Below are 14,543 nucleotides of genomic sequence, written 5' to 3'. Positions count from 1 at the left end.
TAATTTATTTTTTCCTTGTAGGCCAAATAAATTTTACAAAAATTCTTACAATAAAAAAACATTTATAAGAAAGAAAAAAGTTCATAGCCAAAAATTTCTTGGTAAAGCTTTTTTTAAGTTGTATCAGTTTTTTTTTGAAATGTGTACTTTTTTTTAACAAACAGTTTTTTAATGACTTCAAAGCTAAATATTGTATTCAATCATCAAATAGCTTGTAGTTTTTTTTTTTTTTTTTTTTTAACTTTAACTTAAAATTAATTTTTAATTTTTTTTTTAAAAAAAGTGTCAAACAAGCTCCGATCACCTCTGCAGATGTCAATACCTCGCATGAAAAAGGACCGACACCCAATTTTTTTTTTTTTACCAAAACTAAGTTAAAAAAACAAACCGTGATTCAACACCACCAACTACAAATAATAACCATCTTAATCTACCCTCATCTTTTATTGTCTTCACTAAACACAATAAACACAAATTATTTACCCTCTTCAATGCCATCCAATTTCTAAAATCAGCTGGATGAAACCGATCTTTTAATTGCTACGTGTTAACTAAAGTTGGATGCAATGAATTTGTGATAGATATAAATATTTGAGAGTTGTTTTTTTTTTTTTGAAAATATTCTAATCGGTTCATTGCTTCGCAACTAATCCGATTCGGGGCGGGTCCAGGATTAAGGCTTTAAACCCATTCCAAAGGTGGTACTGGAGAGATTCGAACACATGCTTCCATCCCCATCTGCTTAGCTCCTATGCGCCAACTAAACTACCACCATTTGGTTGAGAGTTGTTTTCTTATGACATTGTTCTTTTTGTTTTTTCTTTATAGCCTTATTCAAAATGACATGCTATCTTAGCTTATTGATGTTAGAAAACTTGTAACGTAAAAGCCAGAGCACCCCATTTAAATTTAATGTGCTCCCTTGTCGTTCTTCTCTTCAAAACTATATTTATTCCCAGCAAGACATCTCCTTTTAAAAAAAAAAAGATTGATTCCTTCTTGTAAATGGACTATTATCATCATTCAATGAATAGATGAAAAGTTCAAACACTGATTAAGAATCTAGGACGGCTTGAAATGGTATCACCACACATATATAATGAAATGACTAGTGAAGGAAACAAGCTAACAACCAGATTAGAAGTGTATTATTATCCACTAACCAAAGACAAAATTCCTAATCAAGGGACCTTAGTCATATTCAAAAGCGAACGGATATTATTTTCAATCGCAAACACATGTGCGAATAGGAGCAATATCAATCTTATCATGTCCCTGCATTTGTATTCAATTTCATATCAAAGACCCACCATATATGGAACGGTCCCAACTCCCAACCACAGTAACACAAAATTCAGTATTTTTGGTCAAAAAAATGCCTATTTTTCTTCATGTTACTTTAGATTTACCCTCTTTTGTTTTTTACCATCAGTGTTATTAATTAGACATGCAAACAATAAAGGGAACTATTAGGCCTTGGATAAATCCAAGACATCAACATCATGTCAACCATCACTAATGATAATATAATTACGTATTGACAATCATTATATACTTGCGATTTTGGATTATGCCCAGATGGTGACACTCCAATAAACAAGAAGCTCTTCCCAGCCCCGGCTATGATTTTCAATCACCGCAGTCCAATAATCCAAGGCTGCCTTTTGTTCCTTGCTCATTTCTTCTAAATCTAATAATTGAATTTTTTTTTCCTGCTAATTGATGTATAATATAAAGTATTCGTGACCAAACTCTAATAGAAATAAAATATATAGATCTATATTGCATCAGTCCATCTTGATCTTAATTCCGTAGTGGTTGGGTTTTTGCTAGATTGTATGATAGACACATGTTAGATAAATTATCTATAGGAAAAATGTTTCTCCTTTTAAATTACACAACTTATATTTTTTCACTCTCACAAAGAGATGAGACCCACACCTTTATATTTTTCTGTCCATTTTCTCTCCCCCTTTATTTATCTATTTCTGTCACTTAATATGAAACAACTTTATATCCTTTAAAATGATACACATTTTTCCCATTATCTATTTGTCCCTATCTTTACCACATCCGTCAACATGTTTTTATTTATTTATTTATTGTCTAACAAATCCATCTAAAAAACAAAAACACCATGATTTCCGCCCCAAAACAATGTCGTATTGAGCTTACTGCGATAACTTATCCGCAGTAATTGCAGAAAAAGCGAACTATATATATATATATGGAAAAAATATTTCTACAGCCACTTTAGATAAGCTTATCTACAGTACTCATTGGGAGAACATAGTTATAACATTAAAGTTGTTTTTCTCTCTCTCCACGTCAGCAGACAGGTTCAGAAAAGTAAATGAGAAGAGAAAAAAGAGAGAAACTTTTAATGTTATATCTATGTTCTCTCGGGAGAACATAGTTATAAGGGGTAGCTATAAAAAAGCTTATCTAAGTTAAAAAAAAAGCTTATCTAAAGCGGCTGCAGAAATGTTTATCCCTATATATATAATATATATATATATATATATATATATATATATATATATATATATATAGGCTTTAACGTTTCTAAAGTGAATGTAGATAAGTTATTTACATTCGCTTCCAAAACGACGTCGTTTTGGGTTGAAAAATTAAAAAAATATAATGAAAAAGACTATTATAACCCTAAAATAAATTATAATTACAAAAATACATTGATTTCCGTCACAAAACGACGTCGTTTTGGACTCAATGTAGATAAGTTATCTACATTGACTGTAGAAAAAGCGAACCTATATATATATATATATATATATATATATATATATATATATATATATTAATTTTGTGAATAATTATTTATACTTATGCAATTAAACTAATGAATGGTCTTTTGTGATTACCATATTCAATTTCAACTATGAAGTGTTTGTTAGAACATTAAATGTACTAACTCAAATATTGTCAACTCTTATCTAAGACAATTACAGAAAATATAGATAAATAGTAATCTAGACACAACTATAAGAACCTTTTTCTGTGTGGATAAATATAAAAATTATTACACGCTGATATGCTTTTACGATTTGCATTAATTTTTACAAAACAAACAAACTAATTTTTTTTTTTGGTGCCGTCGATGTATAATATAAAATATTCGACCAAACTCTAATATAAATAAAATATATAGATCTATATTGCCTCAGTCCATCTTGATCTTTTTTTTTTTTTTTTTGATAACAGTCCATCTTGATCTTAATTCCGTAGTAGTTGAGTTTTTGCTAAATTGTATGATAGACGCATGTTAGATAAATTATCTATTTCTTCTTATGTATTGTCCCTATCTTAACCCAAGCATCGTTAAATTTATTTAATTTAATTTAATTATAGAAAACTTTAGTGTGTACTGATGGATATTTCTTAAATTTGATTATTATATAAGGTTGTAAAACTACAACCAAATAAATATAAATATTTTTTTGCCAGCCAAGGTGATTGTGACACGAATAAGCATCTGCTCAGGTCATTTAAACCTAGGAATGTTGATGTCAACGGTTCAATTCTTTGTTGCGTTTTTTGCCCCTCGTACTTAGGTACATATATTTCTAAAATGTAATATAAAAAAGAGAGTTAATAATACAAATTAAATGTACTATAACTTATCTGTATTTATAAAAGTATTAATTTAGATTGAATTATTAAAAGTGAAGGGAAGACAGGAAGAAAAAAGATGCTTCCTCGTGGCGGCTGTAGTAAAGATTCGCCAGCTGGAACAAGAGCAAATAAAAATGGATGTTTTATATCCCACTTTCACATAGAAAATGGTGCTGGTTATTTTATTTTGGAAAAAAAATAAAATTCAGTGGTCCCCACACTTAATATTTTTAGGGTTTTATAATTCTCATATTTAACATGAGAATTAAAATCTTCTTACACATCCTTCAATTTTCGTGCTAATGTAAGTCTTACATATAATTTTGAGTAAATCTCCTTTTCAGTCTTCAGCAAATTTTATGATGTTCGCTTTAGTCCCTAACAAATAAAACGGCTATTTGTGATCCCTAAAAAATTTAAAATGAACCCATTTTAGTCCTTTTGAGAGACTAATGCGGGTCTTTTTTGAATTTGTGAGGGACTACGATTTCAACTAAATTGGTCCATTTTGAATTTCTTAGAGACCACGAATAACCTTTTTATTTGTTAGAGACTAAAGCGAGCATCGTAAAATTTGCTAAGGATCAAAAATGATATTTAGTCTATATATAAATATATGTAAAGTTTTTTTTTTTTTTTTTCATATGGATCCCATACACTTTTATATGTATGTAAAAAATAATTTTATTTTTTATAACATAAAAAATATTAATCTTATATAAATATCATGTTGCCGGAGAGGAAACTCGTGAGCCCCATATATAATATATGGGAGTTATACTTCTCCTAGAACACAAACTTCTTCAGCTGATACTTTGATTTCCACATTGACCTTTTTTTTCTCTTTTTTCTTTAAGCATGTGGATCCCGCATGAAGATGATGACTTTTCTACAACATTAAAGCCCATTTATCCATAATATATATGAGAAAATCAATTTTTCTGGAGAAAAATTATCTCATAACGTGAATTCAATTTTTGAAATCCATCCCACCACTCAAAAAAGAAAGAAAGAGAGGTGTGTCTGAGAAATTTCTTTTTTCAGCATGAGAATCGATTCAACCTATGTATATTAGAGAAGGAATATTCTCATTATCAAAATTTTTTACTATCAACTTATTACTTATCTAATCATTATTAGATTAATATTTTCTCTATTTTAAAACACTTTTTAACATTCTCTTTCTTTGATCCAACGGTAATATGATAAATAGTAAGTTAGTAATTAGAATTTTTAATAATTAGAATTTTCTTACTCTATATATTATTGGTTTGTTTCTATATGCGTATCAAACGACAATGCGGGCGTTCTGCTCTTTAATGTTGGTATAGTTTGCCTTGTTGTGGTGTGGTCACTGGTCAGTGGCTCAGTGTCGCTTGCTCCAAAATCTTCTGCTCAAATATTAGTACTCTCTGCACAGTGATATGCTATCTACTTTCTTCCTCTCTCTTTTTTTTTTTTTTTTTTTTTTTTTTGTATCCTGCATGTTGCACGCAATCACGATAGCTTGCGCGCGTACATTCATTCATGATTGTTTGCTTTCATAATGAATTTTTAGAGTTAATAAGTATATTTACTAATAAATTAAAGTTTAGTGACTCGTTAGAATAATATTTAACTACATATTTTCTTAGTAATTCTCGTCTTTAATTTAATTTCTGATCAGACCAAATACAATATGGGTTAACTAATATATACTGGATCAAATCACACATAGTTGATGGAGAAAACTTTTATGTTGATATGCTTTCTGGGCTTGAGATTGTAGTTGACGATTTGAAGACTCTGGTTCTCTTTTGGCGTGATGATTCAAACTGAGGTATCTGCGATAACATTCTGACGCTCAAATCAGTATCAATGGCAGGTGTATGTGTATTCTTATTGAATTAGATTGTCATACTTGGGCATGTACCCTCTGTTTATATAGTGGTTGTGATGCCGCCATGTGAAAGCGGTATGACCTCTGATTGGCCATTTTCGGGCTACAGGTTCTACCTGTGCCTTAATAACCTTATCTCTTAATGCCAAGCTACTTTGGTAGAGTAGTGACAGGTGCTGTCCTTTGTCTATTTGTTCAATAGCGCAGTGGACCTTTGTTAGTTCTTGTACTAACTTCCTTATATCTGAAGTTATGTTAAAGGGCAGTTTTGTGCGCGATGGTGTCATTGCGCCATGCTTATGCGCGATGTGAGTCATTGCGCCTTACACTGGGCTTTAAGAGTTTTGGGTCTTGTCCTTATATATGTGGGCCTTTAATGAGCCTATTGATAAATCTATAGTTTATCTTGTTTTATAGACTAATTTAATATAAATTATTAAGTTGAACAAGTCAAAACTAGGATTTTAACATAAAATCATGAACATTATCTGATTATGAATTAATTAAACTACATTTGCTATTTTTAAGGGATTTGATAACAAATGGAGTCAAGGATGAAGATATGGATAGATGGAGAGCAAAACAAAAAGATTTGAAGATCTTATCAAGATTCCCAAGTTGTTAGAGAGGAGGCTTAAGCCCCAATTAGCAAGCTAAAGCCTCCAAAAATCAGCAAATGGCATCTGCCTAAGCAAGCTTAAGCCCCAAATTAGTAAGTTAAAGCCTCCTGTATAGGCAAAAATTGGTTCAGCCTTAGCAAACTTAAGCCTGCTCCAGCAGGCTTAAGCTCCAGCCAAGAAGGAAGTTCAGATTCGAAGAGCAGGCTTAAGCTCGCACCAGCAGGCTTAAGCGCGCTCCAGCAGGCTTAAGCGCGCTCCAGCAAGCTTAAGCGCGAACTTTACTTCTGAATTCGTAAATCAACAAGCTTAAGCGCGAATGAGCAAGCTTAAGCTCCTTGAAAGATCCAACTTAAGCCCACTTGAGGAATCCACTTAGGGCACAAATTCTTTACCCTTAAAAACACATTTTGGGGTTCAGAATCATGAGTTTTTGATATTGGAAGAGACCTCTTGGCACCTAGAGGCAGAGGGAAGGCGGAGAAACATCCGGTTCATGTTCGTGAGTGGCGGAGACGGATCAACATCAAGTTTGCACTGGGGATATTGAAGATTCACCAATCATCCATGGAGTTTGGAGGAGCTTTTCTATTTTCTTTCGTTCTTGATATTGCTATGTCTGGCTAGTTCTTTTAGTAGTTAGGGTTAGATGAAATTTAGTCAATTTATTATGCTTTGAACAATTTGTATGTTGATTTTCCTTTATATCATGAATGAAATTATCTGTTTTTAATGCTTTATATAGGCTTGAATCTTATATAATGATCATAGGTAAATGCATGGCAATAGGAATGTTGGTGTGTGATCCTTATCTGATAATTTCATCGTACGCTTTATAATTCTAGGGATAGACATAGAGAGTGTGTAATCTTGAGATTCTTGCGTTCTTGGGGAATAACCGGGGAACTAGAGATCTTCCAAGATTGTGAAGGTTTAGAGTAACAAGGAATTGAGCTCAGATTATATAAGAAAGAATCGATTAGATTGATATTAAGGACAATTAACATTAAAAAGGAATTCAAACGTAATAAAGAGATTAAAGGAAATCGACACCCTAGCTACGTTCGTTTACAGTAGTCAATTCAAACCTTTACATTCTTGCTTTTAAATTCTTGCAATCAATTAGTTTTAATCTTTTAAATTTCAAATTCAAAATCCGTTCCAAATACAACTTTGATTGTCCAACTTAAGTCGCGATAGTGAATTAGTGCTTGAGTATAATCCTCGTGGGAACGATCTCTTAGTTAATCATTATATTATTTGTATGATCGGCGCACTTGCCGTGAGTCCCAACACCTATCCTATTTTATCCAGATCAATTCCTTTTCAATCTCAGATTACGATAACTATTTTTCACAATTCTATTCGTTTGATTCCGATAATATATATATATGATCAAGTAGTTTTATAGTAATTTTATTAATTAAATCTTATTTAGAATATGCTTAGATATATGTTATGTTCATTTTGTATATCAAATTTTATATAGACATAAATTACAAAGTCTATAGTTAATTTTTTTCAGATAGTGAATACTGAAGCGGTTGATGGTGCAGTTTTTCGATCTTCTTGATGGTGGCTATCAATCATTGGCAATGACTTCTCTAATAAATGCTTCAGTGAGTAATGGGGTTAATGTAACTGCAAGGACTACAACGCTAAAATCAATAAATAATAATTGAAACAGGATATGCAAATATGAAAACTGTGCATAAGGAGAGTGTGGTGCCGCTGTATTTATAATAGAAATGAGATTGTAAGTTGTCTATGAAAATAATCTTTTTTTTTTTTTTTTTTTTTTTTTTGTAAATTATGAAAATAATCTTGGCTAACATCATGGAGATAAGTAAGTAAGTAAGTGGTATCATGATCAACTATAGCCGGTTTTATATCCACTCTGCGGTATCTTGATATTTTGCCCAGAACAAAATAGTAAATATCCTTAGTTGTTTATCTTAATTTTGAGATAAATTGATGATAAACCTTTAGTTTATCTTATTTTATAGACTAAATTAATATAAAATATCAAGTTAAATAAGTCAAAAACTAAGGTTTAATATAATAATCATGAACATTATCTGAATTTTTGTTTAATGGAATCATCTTTGCTATTTTTTAGGGATTTGTTGACAAAAGGAGTCAAAGATGAAGATTGGATAAATAGAGATCACAACTAGAAAAGATAAGATCAAGAGATGATAGAAGAAGATCAAAAACAATAAGATTGAGGATCTTATCAAGTTGTTAGAAGTGGGAGCTTAAGCCCCCATTCAGAAGCTTAAGCTCCCTAAAAACGCAAATAGCTACTGCCTCTGGGCGCTTAAGCCCCCAACTCAGGGCTTAAGCGCGCCACAAGAAGAAAAAGTTGTCGCGAGGAGCGCGCTTAAGCTCCCTTCAGAGCGCTTCAGCGCGCAACGCGAATCAGAATTCACTGTCCTAGGGCGCTTAAGCGCGCTACAACAGGCTTAAGCGCCTAGACAGATCCAACTTAGGCCCATTCGAGTTTTCTACTAGGATACGAACTCTTGGCCAATAAAAGGGCCATTGGGGACCAGAAATACATAACTTTGAGATTGCTAAACAACTCTTGGGTGCTTGGAGGCGGAGGGAACGCGAAGAAACATCAGATTCATGTTCGTGAGCGGCGGAGACGGATCAACGTCAAGTGTTCACTGGAGATTTTGAAGATCCACCAATCACCTATGGAGTTTGGGGGAGCTTTTCTATTTTCTTTTGTTCTTGATTTTGCCATGTCCGGCTAGTTCTTTAAGTAGTTAGGGTTAGATGGATTTTAGTCGATTTATTATGCTTTGAATAATTCGTACGTTAATTTTCCTTTTTATCATGAATGAAGTTATCTGTTTTTAATGCTTTATATAGGCTTGAATCTTATATAATGATCATCGGTAAATGCATGACAATAGGGATGTTGGTGTGTGATCCATATCTGATAACTTCATCGTAAACGCTATGATTCTAGGAATAGACATAGAATTTGCGTAACCTTAAGATTCTTGAACTTAATGCTTGCATTCTTGGGGAATAACCGGGGAACTAGGGTTCTTTCAAGTTTGTAAAGGTTTTAGGGTAACAAGGGATTGAGCTCTAATAACACGCGAAAGAATTGGTTAGATTGATATTAAGGACGGTTAACGTAAAGAAGGACTTTGAATCATAATAAGGAGATTAAAGGAAATCGAACCCCTAGCTACGTTCTTTTACATTCTTAAATCACATCTTTAATTTCTTGTCTTTAATTCTTGCAAGTAATTAGCTTAATATTTAATATTTTAATTTTCCAATTCAAATCCTGTTTCCAAATACACTTTTGATTGTCCAACTAAGTTTGCGATAGTGAATTAGTGCTTGAACCGTAATCCTCGTGGGAACGATCTCTTACTTAATCATATATTACTTGTACGATCGGTGCACTTGCCGTGAGTAGCAACAAGTTTTTGGCGCCGTTGCCGGGGATTACTATTTCAACATTAATAGTAGCTATTAATTCTTTAGATTGGACCTTATTTTCTGTTATTTAATTTTCTGTTATTTAAATTCAGTTTTATTTTCTTATTTTATATAATCTATTTTTCTGGTTTATGCGAGGTACCGTTGACACCGATTCCTTGCAATTCGACCCAGAGATAGAGAAAACAGCAAAAAGAAACAGAAAACTTGCTAAAGAAAGAAGACAGCAAGAGAAAGAAGCTTCAAGCTCAACAGAACCAAGAGAAGAAGCAATGGGAGACAACAATGTACCTCCACCACCTCCGAGAACGTTGGGAGATTACATGACTCCTGCTCGAGTTCCACAGACGGCGAGTATTGTTAGACCAAACGTGGATGCTAACAACTTTGAACTCAAGCCGGCACTTTTACAATTAATTCAGAAAGACCAATTTGCCGGAGGAAGCACTGAAGACCCTTACATCCATCTGGAAAACTTCTTGCTATATTGTGATACCTTGAAAATGAACGGGGTGTCTCGGGATGCTATTTTGCTCAGGTTGTTCCCATGTTCACTTAAAGACGAAGCAAGAGGATGGTTGCAATCGTTACCTCAAGGAAGCATCACTCACTGGGACGACTTGGCAACCAAATTTTTGGATAAATTTTTCTCATCTTCGAAGATGGCAAAGCTCAAGGCGGATATCACTTCTTTTGAACAAAAAGAAAGTGAATCTCTATATGAAGCATGGGAAAGATTCAAAGGACTGCTCAGGAAGTGTCCCCAACATGGCATTGAAGCCTGGGAGCAAGCGAAAACCTTCTTCCAAGGGATGACGCCGAACACAAGAACAGTGGTGAATGCTGCATCAGGAGGGTCCTTGAAGACAAAAACTCCAGAGGAAGCCTTGGAATTACTAGAGTCTCTAGCCTCTCAGGAGTATGATAATGCTCCCGCACCACAGAGAAGAGCGGGGATTATGAAGCTTGATGGCTATGATGCCATCTTGGCCCAGAATGATCAGATCCTACAGTCCAATAAGAAACAGCAACAACAACTAGATGCTCTCACAAAGCAATTTTCTGATTTTCAAGTTTCTTCTAATACTTCAGTAGCTCATGTTAATACTTTTTCTATTGTTTGTGATATTTGCGCAGGTGCTCATACTACTGATGACTGCAAGGCACCCGAAACTGCAGATGTTAATGGAATTTGGCATGATCAGAAAGTTCCATATAATCCAGGGAGGAACCAATACGGCAATAACCAGAATCAAGGGTGGAGAAATAAAAATCAACATCCAGGATTCAGTTATAGCTCGAATCATCAGCTAAATCCTCCTATGCCAGCACCACAGCAACCTCCACAACAATCAGAGTGGGAGAAAGCCTTTGCACAACTATCCAAGACCACATCAGACTACGTTCAAAGTACCAATGCATTCAGGGAAGACACTTCAACCTTTATGCAGGAGACCAGGGCCTCATTCCGGAATCAAGAAGCCTCTATCCGGAATCTTGAAACCCAGATCGGTCAATTGTCAAGGCAGTTCAATGAAAGAACCCAAGGCACTTTCCCGAGTAATACAGACGTTAATCCAAACGCACACTGCAAGGCCATTACCACTAGAAGTGGCATTGTAATTGAACCTGTGATTAAGCCTTCAGTAGAGAAAAAGAAAGTTGAGGGACCTGCCATTGAAGAAGAAAAAGAGAAAGAAGTTGACAAAGAGCCTACTGCAGAGAAAGCTGTTCCAGAAAAGAAAGAGTTCAAATGGGAGAAAAAGAAAGCTCAAGAAAGACAAGAAAAGCCATTGGAGCTCTCACCTTATGCAAAAATTCCATATCCGCAGAGGTTCAGAGAGGAAATCAAAAAGCAGCAGTATTCGAAGTTCCTTGACATCTTCAAAAAGCTACAAATCAATATTCCATTTGCTGAAGCCTTGGAGAACATGCCGAATTACGCAAAGTTCATGAAAGATCTCTTATCGAAGAAACGTAAACTGAAAGAATGTGAAACGGTGACGTTGACGGAAGAGTGTAGTGCTATAATTCAGAAAAAGTTGCCTCCAAAACTTGAAGATCCTGGAAGTTTCAGCATTCCCATAGAAATTGGCAACATTGATGTGGGAAAGGCGTTATGTGACTTGGGAGCTAGTATTAACCTTATGCCATTATCCATCTGCAAGGCTCTGGGGATTCATGAATTAAAGCCGACCAAAGTTTCACTGCAGCTAGCAGACAGATCTACCAGAAGGCCAGATGGAGTTATTGAAGATGTCTTGGTGAAGATTGATAAGTTCATATTCCCTGCAGACTTTGTCATCTTAGACATGCAAGAGGATGCTGAAATTCCCTTACTGTTGGGAAGGCCCTTTTTAGCCACTGCAAGGGCTATGATTGATGTGGAGCAGGGTAAGCTGATGTTGCGGGTTAATGATGAAACCGTAACTATTGATGTTCTTGAATCTATGAAACATCCTTCCGACGGAGGAGATTGCTTCAAGATTGATGTGATCAATGATGCAGTGCTAGATACAGTTGATGAAATACTCCAACCACTGATGGAATTGGAGTCATTAGAAGAAGATCTACTGCACAATACGACTGAAGCAACAGAAGGAGAACAAGAGGTTGAAAAGCTAGAAGAGAAAGTTGATGATATCATTCCAGGTGCACCAAAGGTTGAATTGAAAGAACTTCCTCCCACTTTGAAATATGCATTTCTTGGAGAAAGCAAGACATACCCGGTGATCATCAACATAAATTTATCAACCGCCGAAGAAGAAAAATTATTGAAGGTGTTGAGAGAGCACAGAACAGCTATAGGATGGTCTATTACAGACTTGAAAGGAATAAACCCATCTTTTTGCACTCATAAAATATTGATGGAGAATGAGGTGAAGCCAGTCAGACAACCACAGAGAAGATTGAATCCAACTATGAAAGAAGTTGTGAGAAAAGAAGTCGTGAAGCTCTTGGATGCTGGTATGATTTATCCAATCTCTGATAGTGCATGGGTGAGTCCGGTACAAACAGTTCCAAAGAAAGGTGGGATCACAGTGGTACGTAATGAAAACAATGAGTTGATTCCTACAAGAACTATTACCGGCTGGAGAATGTGCGTCGACTACAGGAGACTTAATGCCGCTACAAGAAAAGATCATTTCCCTCTACCATTCTTAGATCAAATGTTGGAGAGGCTAGCGGGACATTCATTTTATTGTTTCCTTGACGGCTATTCCGGATACAATCAGATAGCGGTTGCTCCAGAAGATCAAGAGAAGACAGCCTTCACCTGTCCCTACGGTGTGTTTGCCTACAGACGTATGCCCTTCGGGTTATGCAATGCACCCGCCACTTTTCAAAGGTGTATGCTATCCATATTTTCTGATATGATTGAAAATTTTATTGAAATATTTATGGATGATTTTTCTGTCTTCGGTTCATCTTTTGATGTTTGCCTCACTAACTTAGCTTGTGTTTTGCAGAGATGCCAAGAGAGTAATTTAGTACTCAACTGGGAAAAATGCCACTTTATGGTAAGAGATGGAATAGTCTTAGGCCATAAAATCTCAGAGAAGGGGATTGAAGTTGATAGAGCAAAGATCTCACTTATAGAAAAACTTCCCCCTCCCTCTAATGTGCGTGGTGTGCGTAGCTTTCTTGGACATGCAGGTTTCTATCGGCGTTTCATCAGAGATTTCTCAAAGATAGCCAAACCCCTCTGCAAATTATTGGCCAAAGAAGAAGAGTTCAACTTTGACAATGATTGTTTGATTTCTTTTAATCTTTTGAAAGAAAAATTGACTACCGCACCTATTATCACTTCACCGAATTTTGAATTACCTTTTGAATTAATGTGTGATGCTAGTGATTATGCTATAGGTGCAGTCTTAGGTCAAAGAAAAGATAAACTCTTGCATGTTATATATTATGCTAGTAAAATTCTAAATGAAGCACAATTAAATTATACTACTACTGAGAAAGAATTACTAGCTGTTATATATGCTTTTGATAAATTTAGAACCTATTTGCTAGGATCTAAAGTTATTGTGTATACTGACCATGCTGCCTTGAAATACTTATTGACTAAACAGGATGCTAAGCCAAGACTACTTAGGTGGATGCTTCTACTTCAAGAATTTGAGATAGAAATCAGAGACAAGAAAGGAGTAGAGAACCGGGTAGCTGATCATCTCTCTAGACTTCAAGAGAAAGAACTTCAAGATAGTTCAGAATTGATAATCCGAGATGAGTTTCCAGATGAGCAAGTTCTCTCAGTCAGCACACTGCCATGGTTTATGAATGAGCAAGCTCTTGCAGTAGACACCGCACCATGGTTTGCAGACTTTGCAAATTTCAAAGCAGCTGGGACAATTCCTAAAGATTTTTCATGGCAACAACGGAAAAAGTTTCTCCGCGATGTGAAAAGATACTTGTGGGATGAACCATTCCTATTCTACACATGTTCTGACGGAGTCATTAGAAGATGCATCCCTGAAGAAGAGATGAAAGATGTTCTATGGCACTGTCACGGTTCAGAATACGGAGGCCACTTCGCGGGAGAAAGGACGGCTGCAAAGGTTCTTATGAGCGGATTCTATTGGCCCACTCTATATAAAGATGCCAGAAAATTCGTGGAATCTTGTGATCGTTGCCAAAGAACGGGGAACATATCAAAAAGACATGAAATGCCACTAAACAACATCATGGAAGTTGAAATCTTCGACGTTTGGGGCATTGACTTCATGGGGCCCTTCCCCACTTCATACGGGAATAAATATATATTGGTGGCGGTGGATTACGTCTCTAAATGGGTGGAAGCAGTTGCCTTGCCTACCAATGATTCTAGAGTCGTGATCAACTTCATCAAGAAAAACATCTTTGTGAGGTATGGAGTACCAAGAGCAATGATCAGCGACGGAGGCACACATTTCTGCAACAGACAAGTTGAATATGTGCTC

General features: G+C 35.2%; 1 protein-coding gene and 1 non-coding gene across 2 annotated transcripts; one reads left to right on the top strand and one right to left on the bottom strand.

Annotated features, from left to right (window-relative positions):
• Window positions 1–10,265: 10,265 nt before the first annotated feature.
• LOC133300633 (small nucleolar RNA R71) lies at window positions 10,266–10,372 on the bottom strand. The gene has a single exon (XR_009750083.1). It is a non-coding gene; the product is annotated as a small nucleolar RNA R71 (small nucleolar RNA).
• A 37-nt stretch (window positions 10,373–10,409) lies between these two features.
• Window positions 10,410–14,470, top strand: LOC133300632 (uncharacterized; the record flags this gene model as incomplete). Its single annotated transcript, XM_061500209.1, has 3 exons — window positions 10,410–11,243; window positions 11,547–12,596; window positions 13,068–14,470. Coding segments are annotated over exons 1-3 (3,287 nt in total), but the record flags the coding sequence as incomplete, so codon positions are not given.
• Between the last annotated feature and the right edge of the window lie 73 nt (window positions 14,471–14,543).

This window comes from Gastrolobium bilobum, unplaced genomic scaffold, assembly GCF_033153095.1.
Source record: "Gastrolobium bilobum isolate Gb01-03AN ecotype WA unplaced genomic scaffold, APGP_CSIRO_Gbil_v1 utg891312, whole genome shotgun sequence".
Lineage (NCBI taxonomy): Eukaryota > Viridiplantae > Streptophyta > Magnoliopsida > Fabales > Fabaceae > Gastrolobium > Gastrolobium bilobum.
This window is presented reverse-complemented; position numbering and strand designations above follow the sequence as displayed.